Source organism: Malurus melanocephalus, unplaced genomic scaffold (assembly GCF_030028575.1).
Source record: "Malurus melanocephalus ecotype Western Australia unplaced genomic scaffold, MMel_1.1 scaffold_129, whole genome shotgun sequence".
NCBI lineage: Eukaryota > Metazoa > Chordata > Aves > Passeriformes > Maluridae > Malurus > Malurus melanocephalus.
The window spans coordinates 169,049-195,499 of NW_026623361.1; the positions used below are offsets into that span (position 1 = coordinate 169,049).

The 26,451-nt window shown below is 39.9% G+C and overlaps 1 protein-coding gene across 1 annotated transcript in view; it reads left to right on the forward strand.

The window, feature by feature from the left end:
• Window positions 1-380: 380 nt before the first annotated feature.
• KCNK13 (potassium two pore domain channel subfamily K member 13) overlaps window positions 381-26,451 on the forward strand; it is a 45,804-nt gene continuing 19,733 nt past the window's right edge. Inside the window, exon 1 of the mRNA XM_057370581.1 lies at window positions 381-758. Coding sequence (XP_057226564.1) covers window positions 419-758 — 340 coding nt within the window. The 5' untranslated portion in view covers window positions 381-418. The remainder of the gene's footprint in view (window positions 759-26,451) is intronic.

Below are 26,451 nucleotides of genomic sequence, written 5' to 3' on the forward strand. Positions count from 1 at the left end.
CCCTCCGGCAGGCAGGAGGCGCCTGGCGATGCCTGTCCCTGCGCCCCGCTCCGACGTGCTCGGGGCGGGGGCAGGAAGGGGGTATGAAACTGGAGGAGACGGGAGCCCCGCGCAGCGAGCGGTGGGACTGAGGGGCTCTGCGAGACGGGAAGGGACGGGACGGGCGGCCCCCTTGCCCTCAGGATGCTCCGCAGCCCGAAGCGCGTCTGCTGCGGGGCCTTGCCCGGTGCGGCGGGGCCGCGCCCTGCCCCCGGGGCGAAGGGACCAGCCGGCTCCCGGGAGCACGGGTCGCCGCCGCCGGGCGCCGCGGCGCCCTGAGCCCCGCATACGGCTGGCGGGCGGCGCCGTGATGCCCGGCGGCGGCAGCAGGGCCCCGACGTAGCGTGGCGGCGCGGCAGCCCGGTCCCGCGGGCGGAGGATGGCGTGTCGCGGCGGCTGCTGCTGCTCCAGCRCGGGTCGCCTGAACGCGGACAACGCGCGGTTCCTCCTGCTGGCGGTGCTGATCGTGCTGTACATGCTGTGCGGAGCYGCCGTCTTCTCGGCCATCGAGCTGCCCACGGAGCGCGAGACGAAGGAGCGCTGGGAGGAACGGCTGGAGAACTTCACCCGGCGCCACAACCTCAGCCGTGCCGAGCTCCGGCACTTCCTCCGAGAATACGAGGAGGCGAGCGTGGCCGGCATCCGCGTCGATGACATCCGGCCCCGATGGGATTTCACCGGCGCTTTCTACTTCGTGGGCACCGTCGTTTCTACTATCGGTGAGCGGCGGGACGGGCGGTGACCGAGGGGCGGCGGCGCGGCCAGGGCTGGGGGCCCGGGGATGCGGGATTCCTCTCCTCGCCGGCTCCCGAGTTCACAGCGGGCTCGTGCCGGTGCCGGGCATGCTTCTATCTCCTCACTGCCCCTTTTTTTTTTTTTTTTGCCTTTTTCCTGACAAAGAGGCGCTGCCGCGGGCGCACCACACGCGGGAAGCGCTGAGCTCCGGGAGCGCCCCAGAAGCACCGGGCAGCCCGGCCGGCGCTGGGGACGGGCAGGGCAGCGGGCACCGGGATGCTCTCCGCCGGTGTCATTCGCCTGCTCGGATCAACTTGGTTTCGGGATGCAGTGGCAGACTTTGTGAGCGACCAGTCGCATCCAAAGCCGAAAGCTTTAAGCAATCTCTCTGTATGTCTTTAAATTCTGAGAAATCTTATAGCAAATCTTGGTTCTGGAGGTTTCATAGGCTGTACACTCAGAAAAGCCCTTTGTGAGGTCGACTGGTCTTAGCAAGAACCATTCATAGRTTTTGTGGTGTCCAGCTGCAAAGTGTACAAGTTGGAAAGACTGGATTTCAAACCACTCAGGTTTTTGTGCTTCAGGGTTTTCAAGGCAGAACCATKAAGTCAGTGAGCACAGCTTATTTCACCTGTGAATAAAACCAAGTTTATTCCCTTGGGGGAAGGGGATACTGAATAGAAATTCTGAGCGGTCTGACAGGTGCACATTAAGATGAAAAGGGATAGCAGCAGGAACTGACATAAGCACCCCAGGGAGCCCATAGGTGTCTACAGAAAGGCTTCATTCAGGCAGCTGCAGACAGCTAAAAGCCTTGGAGGAACGGAGCTTGCTTTAGTTAAAGACGGGCAATCCGTGTGCAGTTATCACTGACAAATGAGATCACTAAATCTTAGTAATGGTATATTCARTTCACATCAGTCTCCCTTTACAAGTGAAACTTACACTGAGGTATATGTATTTGATTTTTCAGGAAATCTCCATTAACAGTTTTTTCCTGAAGAGGAAATTAGAGATGCCTTGCTTTATTTGGGATGTACAAGAGTTTGCACTGTCCTGCAGCACATCCCTCCCTGAGTTGTTTGGTTTTTTTTTCTGGGGTTATTCTGTAGTTAAAGGTGTCATTGAGCTGGTTTTGTGTTTCCTCAGGACTTCAGGATTTGGGTGGTTTGTGTCCTCAGATCTAAAGTCTGTAAGTCCCAGGAACTATGCTTCAGTGTTCTGCTGAGTTCTAGCAATTTAAAGTAATTTATAACATTGTTAAGCTAATTTTTGTGGATTGCCATAGTTTGCCATTGTGACATCTCCCTTGAAGCATGCTTCTTGTATGATCAAAATAAATTGAGAGTGTTTATGCTAACATTTGCTACAGCCATAAAATCATAGTAAAAAGAGCTGGGACCAGATTTCAAAAGTTCACCTGCATTGCCTCTATTCCTAAAGGAGGTCAGTTCTATGTGACTTATTTTTTTTGTGATAAGTATTTGTCCAAGCTGCCATTTCAAACCTGCACTGTTAGATTCCACAGCTTCCACAAGGAATCCGGTCTTGTGCATTATTACCCTGATGTTATCCTGGTGTCTATCTTATTGCAGTTCAGTGTCTTGTGTTATTTTAGTTTTGCCATCTTTCGTACTCAGAGAATGGCCTCTTGGCTATTCAAAGACCATTGCCATTGTGTCACTTCCATTTCTCACTACTGATGCCAGTAGTTCTGCATTAATATATGTCTTACATAAATGAGATGGTTAAGGACAAGACCGTATCTATGATCCTATTAACTAGATGATCCTATTAACTAGATGAGTGGATACACAAGTATCCACTCACACCTTTTGGTAATTCCTATTACCTGCTGATTTCCATTGACCACATTTTATAGCTCCCTCAATGTTTTTACAGAAATGTCCTCAAGTCTTCTTTCTCCTTCTGACTGTGTATCGTTTGTAGGCTTTGGCAATTGATATCCTGTCCCTTCTTTTGACCTGACAATGCTTTTCTCAGTCTTATCAATGATGTCACTTTCTCAGTGTATTTTGTGAATTGCATCATTCTTTCTTAATCTAGTCAGCACCATTGCATTATTCCATCATATCAGTGGCATGTGTCTGTTTTAACCTTCTCAGYAGAACTTCTGCTTTGTGAGATTGTGCATTTCAATCCTTAAGTTAGCTTGTGCTGCAAGCTGGGCTCTCCAGGCATTCTCAGGATCGTGCTTCGACCAGTTCCCCTCAGATGTGTCTCTCAGGAGAGTTCTCCTGCAGGGTCTGCAACCACAGACTCATTTGTATCAACCATATTGGCATTCTAACGATAGATTTTGKTTTACACATCTAAAATCAGTATTTTGTCTCTCTTCTCAGCCCTTTCCAAATGGTCCACATCTTCTTTCATGCCCCAGTTCGGTACCCCAAAAWGAATGTATTACTCTATTTGCAGCCTTCCTAATTCTGAGGAAAGTAGAAGACTTATTTCATGCATTTTTCAATCTATACTTCTGGTGGCTCTGTACATTCCYGCAGCTAAAAAAATTTGGTGTCTTCAGTGAAAATAGTTTTTTAGGAATTGGTGCTTATGACATATTCTTAATATTAGCTCACCTTCTATGGTGACCATAGTTCACCAGAACTATGTTCTGGTATAGAAGCTTTATATTTAGCAGGTAAGTTGCTGTAAAAACAATAATCTTATTTCTCTTGTAAACTTTATATAATTTGTTTCCTCTTTTGAATAATGGGAATTATTTTGCTACTCCACCAGAATAAATTTATTTCTCTGCAGTGAATAAGGTGAACCTAGCCATTTTGATATCTACTTAAATATCACTCAAACATTACTTGTAGCATCAACTGTGAAAAGGGCAGGAAACTCTGAATGGAGGGGATCTCTGGAAATGTGTGGTCCAACCCCCATACTCCAATCAGGGTCAGTGACAGCCATCTGCTCAGGGCTGTGTCCTGTTGGAGTTTGAGTATCTCTGTGGGTGGAGACTTCACAATCTCTCAGGACAGCCTGTGCCAGTGTTTGACCAACCTCACATTAAAAGAGGATCTTTTTTCTCCTATTCAAATGGATTTTGAATTTCAATTTGCACCTGTTGCTTCTTGTCTTCTCTGAGCGAACTGTGTGACCAGTGTGTGACCAAAATTTGCATCCTTCCTCTCTGCAAAAAGCTGCAGCAAATTAGGCTGGAGATGTAAAGTCTTAGTACAAGGTAAGACAAGAGGTTTGTCAATTGATGCATTACCTGAGGTCCAAAAAGTAAAATTGCCTGGAGTGAAGACTGAGATTTTTACCATAGAGAGTGATGAGCAACCACATGGTGTATTGTGCAGAAGAGGTAGAAGGAGCCACAACATCTGCTTTGAGCAGCCTCTTAGAAAGGGTTGCTAATGGACGTGGTTTTTGCTAACGGRGAAGTCTGCATGAGGGTAGACAGCTGCACTGTCCTTGTTACAGCCCTGTCATGAAGGAAGGAATTCTGCTCAGTATCAGAAGGTGCCTGTTTCCTCATTTTTACCTGTCAGTGCAATGCCTGCTAAGTGAAGTTACAGCTGTGCAAAATAAAAGTGTGTGTGTTAAAGCCCAGCAAACCACCAAGGCTGTTAATCCCAGAGAGCTGGAATATGCCTTGTAGCCTTGAGATCAGCCTGTCTTTCCTGTCTATAGACTGAGCATAGGGTGGCAGCCGCATTAAATGATCCAACTGTGGCCATAGCCAAGCTTCCTCCTGGTGTCACAGAGACCAAATGATGTGCCATTACCTAACAGTACCATGTGTGAAGTATTTTGAATCATAGAACAGTAGAATATCCTGAATTAGAAGAGATCCACAAGGATCACTGAGTCCAACCTCTGATGCTGCACGGGACAGCCCCAAGAATCGCACCATGTGCCTGATAGCAGTGTCCAAACTCTTTGAACTSTGTCAGACTTAGTGCTGTGACYACTTYCCTGGGGACCCTGTTCCAGTGCCCAACCACCCTCTAGGTGAAGAACATGTGCTTAATAACCAACCTAAATCTCCCCTGACATATCTTCAGGCTGTTCCCTTGAGTCCTGCTACTGGTCATGAGAGTGAAGATATCAGTGTCTGCCCCTGTCCTTCCCTTCCTGAGGAAGTTGCGGACTGCGGTGGAGTCTCTCCTTATCTCTTTCAGGATGAACAGACCAAGTGAATCCAGCTRCTCCAAGTATCATTCCCCTCAAGGTCCTTCAAGAGATGCATTGCCTTCCTTTGGATGCTAACAGTTTAATGTCTTTTTTGTATTGTGATGCCCTAAACTGCACACAAGATTCAAGGTGAGGCCACACCAGTGCAGAGCAGAGTGGGACAATCCCCTCCCTCAACTGGTTGGTAAAGCTGTTCTTATTTGAGCTTCTACTGAACAAGGTACCTTGTTCTCCTTATATCTTCTTTAAATATTGTTTATGCTGCAACAGCCCTAATAATTCAAAATTCTTCAGCCATTGAGCCATAATCAGAGCAGGAAAGGTATCTCTAGAACAAAAGGCTTTTTTGGGAAGTTGCATATAAACTGAGGCAATTTGCTTGCTTAACAGAGAGACTGCCATGTAGTTGTCAACTCACTGAAGTTTTAATTGACACCAACCCTGGACTGCATCTGTTAATAAATTAGAACATTGCCCACCTTTGAATGACATGCTCAAGTAAATGGTTCACTCTAACTTTACCAAAAGCTTTCTATAATATATGACAGATCTGTGTAATGCAAAAATATAGGCAAAATATGAAAAGGAGAACATTGGTTATAATGATAGTATTGTCACCAGTCTCTGCTATATACAGAACAAAGTAGAAAAATTAAAGCAAAGCATGTAATAGAAAGGAAGTATAAAATTAAATCAACATGGAAATCTTGCTTTTATAAGCAAGATTTTAAAAAGGTTCAGGTGTGATAGCCTAGCATGTTCTCTCTTGGACACTGGTTGAAATAGAACTTAAGCCACATGGTTGTAACCCACAAGGGTAGGGGAAGGACCAGATCCATTCTCACACATAAATTTTCTTACATCTGTTAGTGCCAGTCCTCCAATTTTACAGAAGATTTCTAAAATAAATCAGATAAATTAATATGTCCTAATGTGCCTGTTCCCTAATTGGAATAAAATAGCTGATGTGCCAAGTGTAAAGGTTGATACTTCTACTATTAGTGTTGAAATTTTGGTTAAATAAGTCCCACCCTACCAATCTACAGATGAGTACCCAGGCAGTAGCAAAACCAGATCAGCACACCACTGTTGTCAATACTGACTGTAACATCTCTGCCACAGGTCCTCTGTCTCTCTTAAATGAGATCAGTAAGTAGTTAAAAGCATTCTGAACTCTGTAAAGGAAGTAATGTTATCAGTTACACTCATTCAGGAAGATTGGGATTAGGTTTTGTGCAGGGTGTCAGGGCATGTCTTTATCATAATAGAGGGATTTCTCTATTTGCTGGTGAATGTGTTGGCACCTGAGCACAAGTTCCCTAGTAAGTTTTTGAAGCACAAAAACAACTTAAGAGAAAACCTTTCTGGATTTGACTTAAACCTAGTGGTTGAAGGCAGAAGGCAACTTCTGTGACCACGGAGTGGCAGAGTTTATTGTTCTTTAAAGGGAAAGGAAGAAATACAGAAAACCAGGGGATTTTGAGAGCAAAACTTTAAATACAGATCTGTAGTTTGGAATCTTAGAGGAACCAAAACTGAAGAGAAATGAGTTAAGGCAGGCTGTCAGTATCCTGGACAAAAGATATGAATGATGCCAGCTAAAAGGATTCTAAAGTAAAATGTGGAAGGAGGACAGGAACTGTAGTGAAGGATAAATGTATAAATTTTAAGTTAATTTCTGTCACAAGAAGGAGGCATATAGAAAATGGATAGAAAATTAGATCAGTGAAGACAAATAAAAGGAATAAAACAGAAATACAGGAACAGATGCAAAATTATGCTATTAGCAAGGGGTGTCAAAGGTGATGTGAACTGATTCATCAGTACAATACTGATGAGAAAGACTAAGAAAAACATTGGTCTGCTGTATACAAAAGAGGAAGACCTCTCAACAAATGGTTCCAAGAAGGCTGAAATGTGTAATGGCTTTTTCTGCATCAGTCTGCTGAAAAGGTCAACTCTGAACTGATGTGTGGTACAATTAACACTTGTAAGAAAGAGGAAAGTAAAAAAAAAGGTTAGAATCCCTAAATCTGTCAGATCTTTTAAAATTATTTAAGTCAACTTAACTGCATTCAAAATATTCAGAAAAATTACTAAAGCAATAAAGAGAACTTTGGCAACTCATAGAAGGGTTTGAAATTCCAGGCAGCTTTAGGTGACATTTTTAAAAAAGGAATGATGACAGGAAGTAATTAAAAAGGAATGGGTTTAAATTGCAACAAAGATTCAAGTTGTGTATGAGAAAAAGTTTTCTAAATGAAGTGAATCAATTGTGCAGTCTCCCTAGGAAGGGCATGGACTTGATCACCAGAGTCCTTTACACTCAGGTTAACCAGACACCCCACAAGAATTACGACTCCTTAATTCCCTCATTGTGCAGTGAATGACTGAGATGACCTTTTTCTGCCTCTGCCAGGGCTTTTTTTCCCCAGGTTCTATGATAGTATGTATTCATTATTGCAGTTATCCTCAAAAAAAAAGGCAAGCTGTTAATCACCCTGCATATAGAGTCTTGTTCTTTGGCTATTTTTACTTGTAGTTTTAGAGTGCAGATGAAAAGAATTTTTTGACAAATTTACACTGAATTTCTTAGATTTTTTTAACTTATAGGAAATAAAATTACATTTTAGTATAAGAATTAAACAAGCTCTGAGATGTACAATTATGCTACCTTGCTTGGTATACATCTCAAATTAAATAAACATTAAACCAGCCCAAAATAGAACTGATCATGGACTGAGAAGCACTTAATTAAAGTTGTGAAATCAGGTATAACAATTCTTTACTGCTGCTGGAATTAAAAAAAAAGAACAAACAAAAAAAACCTGGATGGAAAAATAGTCATCAAGAAAACCAGCTAAAAGTAAACAGACAATTTCTTTGAAGAACTTGGTCCTGCAAGGAGTTGAGTACTTTGTTGGAAGTCTCTGTTCTGGCAGCTGTACCTCCTTTTGCGTGTTTGATATACTGGTATGACTTGGAGAAAAAAGCATGAGGAAAGTAGTGTTAGTGTGCATTTTTTGCACTAAACACTGCTGAAAATGGAATGTAGTCCTTCAGGTGACATGCAGCAGGGGCCATGTAGGAGCCCTGTGTGTCTGAATGAAATGTTGCCAGTTGTCTGGGTGAAGGAGCCTCCATCCCCAGGCTATTGCACTACAGCCCTTTGCAGAAAGGTGAGGAGATCAGGGCCTTCGCAGCTCCCTGGCAGACTGGGTGTACAAACATCAGGCTGAGGAAAGCTCCAGGAGGTGTTGCCTTGCTCCACMTGGGCCAGCTGGAGAATGCATCCATTCCCCAGACAGGCCACTCTCCTGCCTACTCACCTTGTGAACTGATAGCTCTGCTCTCATCCTACTACTTCTGCCTAGTACTTCTAAAGCATCTCTAATTTTCCAAGCTGGAAGTTTCCTGGGTAGCCTGCTGCAGGCTGAGCTGGAGATAAGATCTATGGACTGCAGCACTCAGCATTTGAGGGTTTTCTGACTAGAGTGGTAACACAAGTTTTCCTATTTCCTTGAGGAAAAATTGCTTTTTTTAATTGAAAGCAGATGCCTAATCAGGACTGAGAAGATTAGCTATTAAGTGGGATAAGTTGGATGGAGAAAAGAAAAACACTAATTTAAACAAATTACTTACTGGTTATGGGAGCAGTCGTAATTTGTCCCATGGATAAAGTCTAGGAATATAGAGGGTCTGGATATGCTGAATAATGAGGCTGTTAAAAAAAAAAAAAAGATGTATTGACTTAAGTGATTAATAACTAGTCAGTTTTAATAATTATATATATTGTAGCTATTAATATAAAATAATTATTTTGACTTTGATTAACTCACATATACAAAGAGGGAGAAGTTTGTTCTAAATTATGTCATAAATGCTGGGGAAAGGCTTGCAAACTTAAATCCCTGTATTAGCTGAAATTCTTAACTGAGTTTTAGAATAGTTTGGTCAAGATAGAAAATACTGAAAATAAAGGCTTTGTTACTATTTATGTTTACTCATTGGTAGTAATGTTTGTCCAGTGGAATTATTTCCACTGTTAAAGGTTCAGATGACTGACATACCAACAGTCAATGTATTAAAGCTTTTTCAGCACATAAAAAATTATTAAAACCAGAATTGTTTCAATGTTAAAAATGAAAAAAAAAATATTTTCTAGCTAAATAGTGAAATATTACCCTAAAATTTAAATTATCAGGAAMAATAAGTGGTAACATGGAGATTTTTATAGCATTCATGAGACTTCAGTGTTCATTGATTTCACACTGCTATCCTTGAAGGCAGAATATGGCTCATGGAAGTGTTTCAGACTTCTTGACAAGTGAAAATTCAATATATCAGTAGGTGCTGTTGATTGCAAATATAGCCCAGACTTTTTTCAGCATCAATTTTGAGGTTGAGGTGGTTTTGTTCTCACAGTGAGAATATTAATAAGACCCTAAATGTGATTTTATTCACRCAGAACTAATCATGCCTATTTCAAGTATGACTGTTTTGATAGAAAGCAGTTCTGCTGAAAATCTGATCGTTATCAGTTATTACAAAACTAAAGAAGTGGAAAGTATATATTCCTTCAGTGTAAAATTATAACATTGTAAGAAACCCCCACTACGTGTAGCACAACATTGAATTTAAAAGCACTAAAGATGCAGAGTAAAAAAAAACCAGTTTCCTATTTTAAGCATGTATTTGCATCCATTTTGTACTTTTCTGCAAGACTCTTGTGGTAATTAGTCAGAAATCCACAGAAACAGCTGTCAGGCCATCTTGCTAAAATAGGCTGTTCCTTATGTATCCTTATGTATCACAAGCATCTGTGCTTGTGATTCTCACATCCATACCTGCCTGTAGGGACAGCTGAGCTTTGTTCATTCTCTATGGTAGAGGTTAATGCCTGCCAAACAGACACAATACTGAATTCTATGTTCTTATGCACCCACATAAAGTTATTTATGTAATCAAACTCAAAAATCTAAAAGAGCTTAGTTAGAGCAAAGCCAACATGCTCCGTGAATTGCTTTGAAAATAAGGAAATTTCATAGTCCAGTTAGAAGCAGATTTTTTTTTTTTTCTGAAGTCATTGCTATTAAAATATGAATAAGATAGTGCTGTTAGGGTAAAATCTTTTCTGTATAAGCAACTTCTCTTTCATATTGCAGAATAAATCCTCTTGTTAGTATACCTTCYTTCTGTAGTCTTTCTACATCACAGCCCTTTTCCATTCCCTGTATGCTTTGCACTTGGACCATTTTGCTGCTTGTTCTAAGAAAAATAGTTCATAACGGCCAGTTTCTCTTATTTTTCCCCTTACTATGAGTTAATTTTGTTATACAGGCTGCTCTTCTTCCTTTCATTTTTCTTGTGTAATGCTTTAAATAGAAATTCTCATCTGCTTAAAGAGCTTGAGTCTGCCTCATCCCTCTCAGGCTGCAATATTCCTAGTTCATTGAGTCAGGAGGCCCGAGTTTGGGTTGTGGCTTAATGAGAAAGGTCTTGAGACTGTCTGTGTGCTCCAGGGAGCGTTACTGGCCAGTCCTTCCTCTTTTACCACAAATTTAAGCATCCTTGTGCTGAAAGAGATACTGCCTTTCAGACAAGCTGTAAACCAAAAGCCTGCAACATTAGAACAGTCCTGGCACCCTCTGTAAAACTTTAGTCCTGCCCTGTAATAGGCCAGTAGGCAGGCAGGTGTTTAGAATAAGGCTCACAAGCTTAGAGTCACCTGCTGAGCTACAGCAGCAGGACAGGTACTCACTACCCCTTGCTCAAACTAAAGTGATCCAGCTGTCTTTTAGTACCGCTGAATATTATTCAGGCTAAATGTCTTTGTCCCTCATTCATAGGTGCTTCAGATATTTTGAAGAAAAAGGTCTGGATAAAGAGCATGTTCACTTGCCTTTTAACAATGAAGCTGTGCTCTAAAACCTTTTGCTTTGCTTATTCCTGGACTACTTGCTTTCATGGTGTAGKGGTGTACTTGATTACCAATTAGACTCAATGATCTTAAAGGTTTTTTCCAACCAAAATGGTTCTGTGATTCTGTAATCAGTCCTAAGATAGATTTTTGTCCCTTACACATGACGATTAGGGCATCACACAGGTGCTTGTTCTAAAACATTTAATTTCTTTATTGACTTAGGGCTTGAGGCTTTGCTGCTAACTTCCAGAAAAGACCTTTAACATAATGAAAGRATCCATTCATTAATGATGTCTGTCCATTTATTTCACAAATGCCTGTTTTGCTTCTTACCGTTTCAGTGGGAAGCATTTTAATCCCTTCCAGCATTTGCAGAAAATATCATCACTTGGAGTGGGTGTGGTTCATGTTTCCTTCAACTGTGGCAAAGGCTTAATATTGGCATAATCTCATTGTAAACCAGACCTCTGAATTTAAAACTTCATTTACATGTATTGACAGGGGAGGAACCCATCCCATGGCAGTTGAATTTCTTGAACAATTAACTAATGTGATCCCAGGAACATATTTAGGATAAAAATGGTCTCTCTATATATATCACTTCCCTTGTGTCTCAGCTCCAGGCTGGCATTCCTGCTCAAACTTTCTCCTGTGCTGTCCCAAACATGCTGAGAACCCTCTTAAGGATGTAGAAAATTGTGGAGATTTCAGCACAATCCTTGTCACAGAGATAGAGCTCACATTGCTACAGCTGCACCATGAGTGCCACTAACAGAATCTATCTTGATGGCAGAAAAGTTTCCTCCAGGCCAAGGAATCATTTTGTTCTGACACAGCCAGATTGGTATTTAAGCAGTCACCAAAGGTGACGAAGAAAGGGCACAAATGTGTTAATATCACTGATTCTGCATGATTTTGGGGCATCCTTTGTCAGAGTCTCTTGTGCAATCCTAGCTGGAATTCAAAACTGCTCTGATTCAGTGAGGTCCCTGGGGTGATCCTGCTGCCATTCACACACACCCAAACACACCCATACCCACACCCCACTCAGATTCTCAGGAGAAAATTCCCTTGCCATAGAGCAATCTCTCTGACCATCTGGGATGTAACTAACTCTGTCCATGCTAGGGTAAATCAAGTGCTGGTTAGAACAAATTACTTAAAGCAGTGTTTTTTCATATTTGTTTTCTTTTCCTGGAGCAATATCAACAGCACTTTCAATTGTGAGCATGTAATTTTTTCCATGATGTAACATGTTTCACAAGAACAAAATAATAGGGAGTAGTCCAAATCTAGCATGAAAATGAGCATCTTAAAATCATACAAAAAACATCAGGTCATTTTTCTATGTGTTTATTTGCTGCTAGAGCTGTGAATTACAACAGTCTCATACCTAGAATTACCTCCCCGGCAGATTAAAAGGGGAGCATTGGCAAGTGTTTGCAATTCTGACAAAATCATGTAAACTCCTGACACATAATGAGTAATTTAAAAAAAAAATACGAGACACATTTAAGTATTAGTTTGAGATATTTTTGAGTTGACAGAATTATTACCTTATCAGCATAAAGAGAAATGAAAGCAAGAAATATGGGTGAGCAGAAGAGCTGCTCTGACCTCCATAAACACTTTTCAGGACATGCTCCAAGTGCAAGCCAATGGTCTGAGGTACAGCTCTCTGCAGTGAGGAGGCCCTGAGGGTCAGAAGTCAGATTTTGCCGTGCTAGATTATTAGAAAGGTCAAGTGACTGTAAGTTAAAATAGCTGTGGAAGAAAGGAATAAATGTAAAGGGCTATGAATTTACAGGAAAACAATGAGTATCCACAGAAGGGGAGATTTCTCTGATTAAGCTGAAGCATTAAGATCACATCATTTATTTACCTTTCATGTTATATAGCATCTTGACTGCAAATGCAGTTTCCTTTCTCTCTCCTCACTCTCTGCTGTTTTGTCCCGTCAACTAACTGGAGCTGTGCCCAAACTGTATAACTGGAAAAACCAAACCCTAGTGCCTGATTGATGGCTGGGATTTGTGAGAAGGAAGCTGCTCTCAGCAAAGCAATAGGTAGAAACATTTACCTAATACTGTCTCTGTAAAAGTTTTGTAACCAGGGATATGGGATCTTACTGGCTCCGAGTATCCAGCCCATTATTCCCCACTGACTGGGAATTATGTTTCTTGTAGCTGAAGGMCTTGATTTTGGCAAAAATAATTTCTTCTTCATTTTTCAGTTCTGTTCTGCAAGTCTTATTTTCCATGTAATGCCTAGTGGGCCCTGACCCCTTATTCTGCTATAATGCCAAAATCATGGATGCAGGTAACTAGCTACCAAGAGGTGGGTATTTTGGGGCAATCTCCTCCTGACACCAGCTGAATTTGTTCTTCTCACCTGGAATAGAGTATTACTTTTTATCTCTTGAAAATGCAAATATTTTGTCATCATTTTGTCKACCTTTAATGGTAAATTAGGCTGCAGAATTTCTGTGACTTCACTTCTGAAGCGCTACTGCATTTACAGACCAAGGTATCAAACGGAAGTGTGATTCTTAGCAGAACTGTTTACAAAGCAGACACTCAACTGACTGAGGAAGGAGGTGTCTGGTAATCAGTAACTGGCCCAGTAAACCCCTCAACTCTGCAGCTGTTCCAGGGCACAGTGTTGRTGCTCAGAATGCTATAGAACAGTTTGTAATAGCACCGTCTTCAAAGGAGTTACGGGAGGCAGGTGATGTCATGGAGCTAGTTCATGCTCAAAATACCATTTGCACAGAGACTACAAAAATTTCTACAGATTATACACAATAGTTATCTGCAGGAATATGTGGTTTTTTCTCATTTTTCAAAGCAGCATGGAGCAGAGAGATATGTAATGCCCGGGGTTCTGCACATTGCCAAGTGCTGCAAGGACTCCACTTGCTGAATCTAAAAAAGAGAATGGTTTCTGGAACCTTTCTGGTATTGGGATAGTTGGAGATCTTTTCCTGGAAGAAGGGGAGTTTTTCTTCGTGCCAAAGGGAGAAGTGAGATGTGTTGTGAGTCTGAGAACTGCCAGCACAACTGGGCTGTCATGAGCCTTTGGCTCTGTGACAAACTCTGTGTTGGGGTTGAGTTACTTGTGACTGYACAAGCTGCAGAGCAGGGCTGTCCCTGAGCCACATGCAAGGAAACCAGGGCTCTTTAGCAGACCACTAAGGATGGTGGCTGTCCAATTGTCAGAATCCTGTTTCTGTTTTGGGAAAAATATGTCAAAACCAAAATGTTTCTGTGAATAGCTTAGGTTTGATGYTTTGTTATAGCAAATGAAAGAATGTTTTGTTAGAAAATTCCTAGTTAATTCTACTACACAGAAACAATTAGAATATAAGTAATTTTCTTTCTTTGTTCCCTTATTGTTTTTCATTTTTCAAAGATGCTCCATTTTTAAAATTAGAAATAAATCAAACCTCTGGCAACATGGGCTTTTCTTCATGTCAAGTAACTATCATGGGACTTGGTAAGATGTCAGTTTGTTCTGCCTGAAGTTCATCTATGGTGGCTAACAGAATCCTAYCTAAATCCAGAGAAAACAAACTTTTTTTTGTTCCATAGAGGATGTCAGAAATCTCTGCCTTAACTACAGAACCAAATTCAAGTTCTCCCTGGCAAAAAGCCCAACAGTGCTTATCAGCATGAACATAAGAAAGTGAAGTTAGTCTTCCCCACCATTTCTGAGGCTTGTGCTCTTGCAGGGCTCTGACTCAGAGACTGGATAAATCAAACCAGTGATAAAACATGGATGCAGATCTGCAGAGAGGTGTGTAGCTCCCATAGCTTTAATGAGGCTTTGTCCAGAGTAAAACAATGGGATTCTGATACATTTTAAGTATTTTGGCTTGAAAGAAACATCCTGAGAGTCATGAGTTATGCAGACATTTCATCTCTTCATATATAGTTGCCACTTAATAAAAATGTTAAAATAGAATAAATAACTTTAATGATTAATGCTCCCAGCAGTGGTGAGGCAGAAAATGTTAGCGTTACAACATTGTGTTAGCACGCAAGAAAGGAAASTGGTAATGACAAACCTTAACAATGTGCTTTGTGTTAGATGTAAATGTAATTGGTTGTCATTAGTGCATTAATTAGGAGGTGATCAAAAGACCTATAGATAGCGAGAAGCAAAAGCCTCAATTACATCAAAGACAACTTTTAAGTACTTGGAGTAACAGCCATATCAAAAGAATGGCAAATACTTTTGAAGCATATGACTACTGATTTTATAGCCATGTACTGTCTTTAGCACTTGACCTTTCAGAGGAAATCCAGAAAGTAAATCTATGCAAGATACCACAAAACTAAGCAATGTAGAACAAAATGTTACTCAGCAGAGTAATTAAATTCTGGATCAGACTAAGAAATAATGAACTGATTAGGTTTTGTTTTCTGAAATCATTAATTCAGTTTTGTGTCAAATAGAAGCAATATCAGTAGGGTTTTTGATGTTAGAAGTTTAATTCTGAAATGGASAATGTTTTGTTTGCTACTAGTTTGTTGAGAGAAACATATCCCTCTCAGAGCCTTTCTGGGTCTTGTTCTTTGTTTCAAGCCTCAGTAAAGCTGTGGGGTCTGAAGTCAGCAGAAGTTCAACAGACACTGCTCTGAATGTTTTTTCCACTTTATATGAAATTGCTTTCAGCAACCACAGACTTTGCACCCAGTCTTTCTTTTTTCTTCTTCATTGTTTACCTGTTCTTATTTCTTGACCATTACTTTGCCCCTGATGATAACACAGGCATGACTGAGGGTCAGGTTGTGTTGAACTGCATTTTGGCTTCTCTGAAGAGTGCTTTTCTGAGATCGAGGTCTGGAGAAGCTCCCTCAGGCTTTTATCTCAGCCAACTTCTTGTGGGATAAGATACAGGCATTTCTTACAACAGCGTGAAACAGAAGAGGAAGTGAAGTGTACTGTAAAACCTCAATGTCAGGAGAAAAAAGTAGCTATTTTTTAGATTTATTAGATTTCGAGTCTTTAGTGTCCATTTAATTTTACATTTAAAATTTTTGAGGTATTGTGACAAAAATGTATAGGCTTGAAGCTCTGATGTGTGGAGTAAAGGAATAAACCCAGTATGTGCTCCTGAGGAAATCTTCCTAGTGTTGCTCTGAGGACTGCAGAATCTGCCTAAACTTCTCATGGCAGCACCATAGGAACCTCTGGGACCATCACAGGGTTCAGTGATTACTGTCAAAACATGCACAAATCAGCAATAAAAACAACATCCCTGCAGAATTTTAGAGATTATATCTCCTTTGAACCTTTCTGGATTGCAATCGAAACCAGCTTAGTGTCATTAAATTAAGGGCATTTTATTGGAAAAACAGTCATTGTCTCCTTTGATATAACATAATGAACCATGGTAATAAGAGTTTCATGGTCATTAGTCAAACTGTATGCCTGAAGTGTGAACCCTATACTGGGAGCCTTTCTGCTGCTGTGTCACGAGGTCTGGGCACAAGGTGCAGCTCTGCCAAGGGCTGCCCAGATGTGTCACTGGGAGTCAGAGTGCCAGGGCCATCATGCCTGCAGACTGTGCAAATGTGCAGGTGCAGGGCTGTGATACTGGCTCAGTGTTGGGCAGTGTCTTGGTTTGAAAGACAGGTGTTTTGCCAATAAAGGCAGGGACCCCCTCCTTGGAGTGGTGGATATGACCCCCCCTTCCCTCTGACTTATTATAGCTTTGGAAAAAACCACGGGCTTTCAGGCAAGAGTATGGGGGAAAGGGAATAACAGTTTTATTAATATGTATAATAAAGTGAAAACAAGTAATAACAACAATAGCAGCAACCAGCCCAGCCACAAGCCCAGTGACAGCCTCACACAGAGATACTCACCTGATTCCCCAGTGACTGCAGGAGCRCTGTGGYGCAGGTCCCGGCTGGCTCAGATMGAGGCAGAAGATCACAGTGCAGCAAAAACAGGAACCAAAGAGCAGTCKMGCTCTGCTCCACAGGTAGCAGGCCAACCCCCCTCTGAGCCAAGCAGGGCAGTATATATAGTTACCCGCCACCACCACACCCACACACACCCCCTCCCAGTACTCAGCAAGGTCGTTTGGGTGGGGTGTAGGTCGTTTGGGTGGGGTGTAGGTCCTATTGTCTTTACTAATCGCCCTGCCATCAAAAGGATGACCTGGCAATCAGTGTATCCCAGCAACAAAAATGGGAAAGAAAAATTCCCACGAAAGGAAACAAAAKAAGATCTCATAAGCCACAACAGGCAGAAACTTCATTTTCYAGTGCATCAGCACTTAGAAATGAAGATTTCTAATCTTACAGATTGCTTCCTTGCTGAAGTTACAGAGAAAGGTGGCCAGGCTGTTGTGACATCTCTGTGTGAATGTGTATTTGACACATACCCTGTAGAAGACCTGCATTCATTTACACACACCYACTCAAAAAAGTTGAATAATACATAAAAATGAACCAAACCTGCAAATTTTCCCTCTTATTTATCTATATTTGATACGGGATTTTCCTGTTTTCAGATATGATTTTTTCATGCAGAAACCATATATATAATGTAGCTGACTTCTGTGTTTGTTAGGCAATCAAAATGAAGGAATAATATCCCTGTACTGAACATCAAAATGTGTGTACTTGATCAAAGTCATAGGGAGACCGGTGATGACTGTCAACTCCTTGTAGAGGAGCTGAGTTTAGGGGTGATTCTACAGATTCTATCTGTACCTGGTGTGCTCACACATATGGTAATAGCTTTCAAAAACAAATCAGGGGTTATWACTTAGGTTTCAACTGAACTGTGAATGTGTTAGCATCCTAAATGATCTGGTGTTTGTGAAGATCTAATGAAATTCAATTAAGATTGTATCAATTCTGTCAGACTGCTTTTTATRTTTAAGTTTTACTTGAACTCAGTTTCCTGTTATTCCTTTTATTCATTCACCAATCCACTCTACAGAAACTGTTAAGTATCTTCTGATCCCCTTCATTTCATAATAGTCAGCACATGCTGTGTCTTATGAAGTTACATTGCCAAATGCTGGGCAATGTGAACATGCTGATCTCTGTCAAATATAAATATAGAAGTCTTATCAGACTACTCTTGTGTTAGAATGACATGAATTAGCATCTCTGTCTGTCACCCAAACTCATATTGTCAGAAAATGTGTAGGATCATAATTATCTCGGCGATTTCTAGCTCATTTTCAGATTTGACAGACTGATCAACAACTCCAAAAATTGCTGAAGCAGAGTATGACTGACAGATAATCAGAGAGATGGGGGCAAGTGAGCACATAAGCTCCATTTTGTTGTAAAGCACAAGTAATACTACAGATATGCTTTTTTTTTTTGTTATGTCATCACTACTGGATTTTCCTCTGCCAAGCTTTTCTTTAGATTTCTGAAAGCTTTGAGCTTCACAACATGTTTGTGGGTGTAATTAATTTGTTCTAATACCAAGCCTGGCATGAAAAGAATAGTTTTGCATTCACATGTAGTAGGTAAATGTACACACATAGGCTCAAAAGAATTATAGAGGGCTTCTCATGACAGAATCAGGCACGGAAACCATGATCTTTGTCTAAGAATATTTTTGCTTTGTACATAATAGTCTAAATACACTAGAATATAATGGATAGGAAGTAAGGCTATAGACTGGACATTCACACACACTTGGATTAAAACTTGAGCAACATCTGAGCCGGAAGTGGAAATGGGTAAGCCAAAACTGAAACCTTTTATGAAAATGAGYGAGATGAAACTTCCATTTTTTTAAACACTAGTATATGACATCCTCATTGTTACCTCCATCATTTTGTCTGCTGAAAAATTCCATTTCTCCTCATTGTTATAGGGTATGAAAAAACTTGCTGGGTAAAAATGGAGTAGCTGGRTTTCTCTCCCCCACAAAATCCAGTGAATCATCTTTGACTCTTRCGCATTGCTCATGATCACATTTAATGAAAATTGAGAGCACGATGAATCTTCCTTAGCAGTTATAAGAAAAGAGTTACTGGAGAAAGCAGCCTTTGACTCAGTTGGGGGAAATTCTGTGGGGGAGATTTTCACACTTCCATCCCCCTGTATAAACCTGGAACTCATAAATGGTCAGAGCTTTCAGTACCCAGTAGGGAAAATCCAGGCCAAATAATAAGTCTTGAAATGTAAAGAATAGAAAAAATTCACTGATTCACCCAGGTATTTATAATTTTTAAAATATGGAACCACCATTTATAACCAACATAAAAAAGCAGCTAAATAGAACAGTAAGGCAGGCTTAGACAAGAAAGCCTGCTGTCCTTGTAATTTTGTCAGTTGCTAGGAAAAGATCACTGCTAATGCAGTGCTAATATATGAAGCTGAGTTTGCAGCTCTCAGGTTCTTGTTTCCATATAGAAATGCAAATCATCCTAAGAGTTCTGTCTTCATGAGCCATATTTCAATGAAATTAATTGCTCCACCATTAGGGAAAAAATGGTGATTGCACATCTTACAATGGTAATGTTTTTGCTTACCACATTGGGATATGAAATTTGCTGTTAACAGTGATTTTAATTCCTCTCTTATACAGGCAGTGCACCTGATGGTTGCTGGGAAGTGAGTGTGTTTTGAGTCACAAATCTATTGTCTTAGATTAGAGCCTGGTGCTACTTACTTACACCTAGAAAGTCCTGAATTTGAGAACTCAACAACACTTTTATTTCTTTGTAGTCAGTTTATAATAGGGAAGGAGGAAAATATCTCTGTTTCTCACCTATGAGAGTGAGATTTTTATCCTAATGAGTTTGGATTATATATTTTTTCTTTATTCCAAACTCTGTATTACTGGAYATATTCCTTGAGAAGTGGTGTTTTGTTCTTAAAAAATAAATATATATCTGGAAGGAAAGAAATGTATTTAGGAATGGGTAATTCATTATTTTCATGGTGATGCATCCAGTTGTKTTAGTTGTGGTGATTTGTATTTAGTCCTGAAATATCTTAAGATTGGGTCAGTGCTTTGGAATGGGAAACATGCCAAAAAACAGCAAGCTATACTTTGAGATATTGCTCAAATGTGTGACTTGATTGAGGTCTTTACAATACTGCAAACAGTGTCACCTTGGAAAGATACCTTCCTTAACAAGGTATTTTAAGTAGAAAAATATAATAAAATTTCCCTTTTGGACTATATGGACTTGATTATATCAGTGCAAGACATTAGAATTAACTAAAATTAATCCTCACACTTAAGCAGATGTGGCAGCCAAGATGTTGCTGTCAGTTTGTTACAGATGGTCTTGAACATTAAAATTTAGTTGGACTATGCTATAATCTGAATTTTAGTCACTTTAGAGTTCCCATTTATATAAGTYAAGGATGATTTGCCAGCCACTGAAAATTAGTGTTTAGTTATCTCTGAAGTGATGTTTTCCTACAGATCTTCCTGGATTTCCATATTTGATCTCATACTACAGTGATATTTGGAGCATCCCCTTCTCAGARTGAAGGTGATGAGTGCCTTGGCCAACAGGAAGGTGGGAATATTGATAGGACAGCAAGACTTCCYAAACCCTTTTAAATGCTGTGAGATCATTGCATCCCTCTTGCACAGCAATGACTAGAAGAAACACTGGCTCAATGTCTCAGCATGAGGAGAAGCRCTTCCTGCTTTCTGGCCTTACAGAAATGTAGTAGGAGTAAAATGCTTGTATGATTTTAAGGAATAATACATAAGAGATACGTAAGATAGTATACATATATAAATGTATTAGTGGTTATGATGTACTTGTGAGGGGTGAGTACATGCATAAATGCTGTTGATTTGAGTCCCTGGCCTTTATGGCAGTAGGATTAATGATCTGCTGGTGTTAAAATTCTCTGCTTCCCTAAGAAACTTTCAAACAAAATAGAAATCTTTTGTGTTATTCTGCCAGGGTAAGAAGCAATCAGGAGAAAAATGCTCACTCTCATGTGGTTGCCATCACACATCTTCCCATGCAAGGATGAAGCATTTTGTTTCACAGTATGTCCTTGAACAATGGGTAGGAAGACAAATTGGAGCATTTGGAGGTTTGCCACTTGCCTCTTGTGATGGCTTTGCTGCTTGCTTTGTAGGAAATAACCACTTACTCATTTGGAACCTAAAGATGATAATAATACAAAAAGAGCGTGAAGTTACCCACTGAAAATGRCCAGGTAGAAGTTTAGAAGTGCAACAGAAAATTAGGGGAAAAGTATTTTGTGATTGTTCTCCTGGAAGATGAAGGATAGTTTGATTTAAATTGTCAGGGAACGGCTGGGCATGATTTGCTGAAGAAATCCTTAGCTAGTTAAGAGACATACATACACTAACTTAATGCATTAAAATAGTGGGGTTTTAGTTACAGTTTTTGTTGTTTGTTCCATGTATAGCTTCCTTTTTTTCCCCCCACATGAAAAAGTCTGATGATTTCTCTCTCTTCAGGGAGAATCTTTACTGAACTATTCCCTTTGCAAAATTAAAGGTCCAATTGTGGTCTCTCTGACCAAGGATATAATCAGGAGGAGAGCCTGTATGCAGTTTGAGACAGAATCAGGTCCAAATGCTGTGTTGAAGCAGTCTTGAACCCAATGCAACCCAATGTGTGAGGCCATGGGCTGGCAATGTTTTTCCACAAGRGAAAAGCCAAAGGTGGATGGTAGAAGTAATTCATGTATGAGAAAAGGGTTTAAGTATCCATGAGATGAGGACTTGTAGCACTGCAAAATCCTGCCTTAAATAATACGAGTACTTTCACACTTGCCATAGTAACAGCAAAATTGCTAGAGATAAAATTAACTCAGCCTCTCTATACTTGGTATTATTGCCATTTTAGCACTTGGTATGCCTTTTAATTTTACCCATGGCCAGAATATATAATGAAATCAGCAAGGCTACTGTCAAAGTAACCCTTGATTGTGGTCATAGCACATCAATATAAACGGCGGTTTGAAATYGATGCTTAGAAATAAAGTTTTAGTTCAATCTGTCTGCATCAGAAAAAAAAAAAARAAAAATATCCCATTTAATCTAAAACACAGGCTACTTGGAGTGATAACTCCAAGTTATCACTGTTAACTGTTAACACTGATACTGTTAACTGTTTATCTTTGAAGCTCTGTTAGGATTTTTGGAGAGTTCACCACAAGCTTTAACAGGGACCTACATACAGACTTTTCTCCTAAATGCTCATTAAAGCTGCCTTGAGTTGATTCTAATAGTTCATTTTTCAGAACATGAACATCAGTGGAAATTGAGTTTTAGAGCAAATAACAGTATCAGGCTGCATACAGCAGGAGTTTCCTAACAAATATCTTCATGTATGAATACATGACACATTCCAGTAATTTTGAAAGAACTCTGAGGAATCAGACTTTTACAGAMTTTTAAAATAAACCCACACTTTTTTAAGAGGGTATTTTCTTTAAAATAGAATTCAACAATTCCCTTCCCTCTGTGAGTCACAGGCACTAAAAGCACTAATGGCATGTTCTCATGATTAATGCTTTAGTGGCAAGGAAAATACAATTGTTGGTTGCAAGTCAGTGTGTATTTCCACTGTACTTCTAGAAACCAGAAAAATCAGTTATTGCTTAGTCAGTTCACTGAGTTTTGTGAAGGGGACAGGAACCAGAGGAAAGATGTACTTGTTCTGCAGATGTCTGCAGTCAGGATCTCTGCCTCCTTCATTTAAGTAGCAGGGTAGTGGCAGCTCTTGTACTGCCTCTCTAGCACAGAACCTCTAGAAAACCCTCAGGTCGATGCCTCTTGAAGCCTCCTAGAAGCTCATTTGGATAGCAGAGGGTGCACAGGATTTGGCTGTGGAGCAAACAGGGATATCTGCCACCATCCCTGTCCACAGCCAGGCAGAGGAGAGACAGATGGTGCCAGGGAGTGGGAAATGAGCTGGGGCAGCTYCCCCCTCGACCAGTCCCTCACACACCTGGCCAAAGTGGAGGAGTCTTTTGGGGCCCTGTAGTGCTCTCTCATGACTTTGTCTGGGTAAACACACAGAAGTTTTTTGACTTTTTTTTTGTATTGTAAACAAAATATTTACCAATTAAAGGGAGCTTAAGGGAGAGCTACACTAATTTCCAGCAAGTCAAGGTRTAAATAGATGACAGAGGATTAAAAAAAGGCAAATATTAATTGCATGGTAAGAATCAGTGATGTAACAGCCTGTGAATATTTACTAGTACAGGATAAACTGATCACAGTCTACAGGTATTTGAAAATCTAACCTTATGGGAGGAGTGGATTTGCTTAACAGGAAAAAACATGATTAATAGTAATGGACAAATATTAATCAAGAAAAAGTATCAGATAAATATCAGGAAAAAAATTGAAAATTGTATTAAATATTAGCTATCAGATTGTGATTTTGAATCAGCAGTTGTCTAGAAGATGATTACTGTTAAGTGTTCAACGTGGATTGTCTGTTAAGTTATGTTTAAGTCAATAAGAATTTTTGTGAATATTTTCATTTTATTTCCTTCCATGTTTTTAATTGTGCCAAGCTGAGCATGAGAGGGGCTACAATTGCAAATGCTGAGGGAACTGATATGCTCAGTCACAGGCAGAAGAGGTACTTGCGTGATATCTCTTTTAGTAAGGTGTGGTTCYTGCACAGAAAAAAATTTTGATTATGAGTCAATGAGGGATATTTTGTTAGAAGCTATGCAGATCCTGCTGCATGATTCATTTCAGCCAATTTAATTACTTCAGTGAGTTAGAAATCTTAATATAATAAGAATCCTACTTTAAATTCAGGAATACCATGTAACTTGGTTTTAACAGAAAAGCTAGGCCCAACATGTAGTTTTCAGAATATTCAATTCTTTCATATTGTTTCTAAGTAATATAAAAGTAATGTAGCTGAAATATTATGTATCTTATTACTCAACTAGGCTATGATTTGGGGGTTTTGATGCTTTCCCCCATTTTTGTCAACCTTATGAGATAACRTTTATTTTGTTTTCTATATATTGAGTCATTTGTGCAAAGTTTTACATCTGTTGTTTACAGCACATTTATATGCCACTGAATTTTCTATCTTGGTGTCTGATTCATCATTGTGTTTCCCCAGTGTAAACAGATTTTTTCTAATAGAGTTACAAAGGCATAAGACCGAAGTGACATAGCATGGACCAAACTCTTTGGCTACTATGAAATTTTCTTCTGTGAACATCTGTGCATGGCTGATGAGAATATACACATATCATTTTTTTATGAGCTGTGTACATAGTTATGCTTTGGGAACTAAACTCCTCTCTTAATTGATATAGGCAGATTGTCTTACAGGCAATTGGCAGAAGCTCTTCCCTTTACAAAGGGTAGTTACCTGGTTATTTTCGGAGGTGGGAAACACCATGCTGGGCATGCAAACACCRTAATGCCATATTTATATTACCTGGGAAACCAAACAGTAACACAAGAGTAGTGAACACAATTCTAAAAATATACTTTTGCCTTTTCTTCATGCCATTTACAGTCTAGCTTGTGACCCAGGGCTCCCATGCTGAGCATATTGCCTTGTACTGTGTAGCAGAGGCAGAATATCTGGCTGCTAGCATCTTCTCTTTTAGAAGTGCAGAAGTAACTAGGTAGTGCAAAATGGGGAACAGCACACAAGGGTAAGGGCAGCCACTGAAACTGGCCAACAAACCTGGGCTGGGCTGGAGGGTTAACATGTTCCATTGTTAGAGAGGCTGGAAATGTGGGAATGGCCCAGAAGATGTGAGGCTATTGTTGTTCGTGGCTTTTTGCAGTACCTTCTTTCTGCCACCACAGCAACAGCTTATGGCAACTTTAGCTATGGAAGCGTACGTGCAGTSAAATGTGGAATAATTAGTCCTTGGGAAGTCAGTTAGAAGCCAGCCATGCAGATGCCTTATGCCAGCGGGATTAATCTGTTAGGTGCTATAAGCTGCAGTGTGGTTTTGTTGCATTTAGTACTTTAATATGCTTGCCTATTATGCACTYGTTACACACTCATGTTTTACACACATCTGCTTAGTCAAGGAATTAGTGCTTTAAGTGGGATATAGAAGAATAAAATAAGTTGTTAAAAGAAAAGGGAGTCAAAGTTTTGCCACTAGCTAATAGACTTTGCTTCTCCTATGTCTTAGTTTTAAACATCTGCTGAATTAGGCAAAATTCTTGATTATCTAATACAACTGCAGAGAGATTCAGTTTAATCATGTATATAATGGAATATAATATTTGAGTTTATGAGTTATGAAAAATACAAGCAAATACAGGGTTACAGCCTTGTGAATCATCATTTCATTAGCTTCTGCAGTTTTCAAAGTGATTCTTTGTCATTGATTTCAGCCAAGCCACGATATTACTTCAAATGCGGATGTTTTGTACCCTTAACCCAATGGAATGKTTTTTTTAGTTACCCCATACAGGTTTAAAATTACTAGGAAATATTTTGTAAATTCTGTGCCTCAACTGGTTTGGGAGTAAGTAGTGTGGGGCCACTGAGTTATTTGTTATGATGGATTGTCTTCAATATCCTGCTTCATTGCTTAGTTTTTTCACTTTGTCTATTTTTTTCTTTAGTAAGACACCTGAAGTATATTAGAGAGACCAGTTTTCTCTCCCATGGGCAAGTTTTGCTTTTCCTTTCCTGCTTCAAACTACGTACAAAGAGTAGAGAGGCAAGATAAAATTTTTTAGGAAAAAGTCATGAGAATAATAGCGTATTGTGAGATTTGTTTTCTAAGAAAAATCTATAGGTCATTTCTAATTTATGAAAAAGGAGGGGTCTGTGGTGCTTTCTTGACTGTGTGAGAAACAGAAAAGTGATTTTAGAGACAGCCAGTCTAGCTGTTGCGTTTGTATTGTTTAACCAGCTTAGGCTTCCTATGTGTCTTTCATTTTAGCTCTTGGAGTTATGGCAGAATTTGTCCATCAGCATTGACAGAGATTCATTCATTCAGTATTTATGACGTTTGAGGGTTTTTTTATGAGATTTTTTTGTTTATGAGGGTTTTTTTCCCTCCTTAAAAAAAAAAATTGCATTACTCTCCCATGTCAAGAAGCACTAACACCAAGAATATTGGTATAATTCAGAGTAAACAACTATTACTTTTCTTAATCTAAACTGTTTTATTGCTTTAAATATAATCTCCTGTCTTACATAATGCATTCCCTTTCAGACATGAACAGTCTTTGCTTTTTTTATGTGTCATGCTTTCTGAACTTCATATGATACATAGGGGGAAAAGTGACTCCTCCCACATTTTTTTTTGCATTCTGGGCATCAAAATACATGGGAAGATGCTCTGTGGAAGGTATTTGTCTCCAGCTTCTAAAATAGAAGTCTAAAATGGAAGTCTAAATAAGAGAAAGAAAGCTAGTCTAATGTTTTACTCTAGCCTTTAATTACCACTCCATATGCTAATGAACACATTTTTGTAGCAGRCATGGTAATTATTAAAAGGAAATATTTTTAAATCATCACTTTCTCCAGTGTTTGCAGCCAAAATATTATGGCATTGTATGTTGCTGCCCAGGATTCTGCCCAGATGTAAAAGCAGAACTCACTTGTTTTCACTAACTGCAGACTA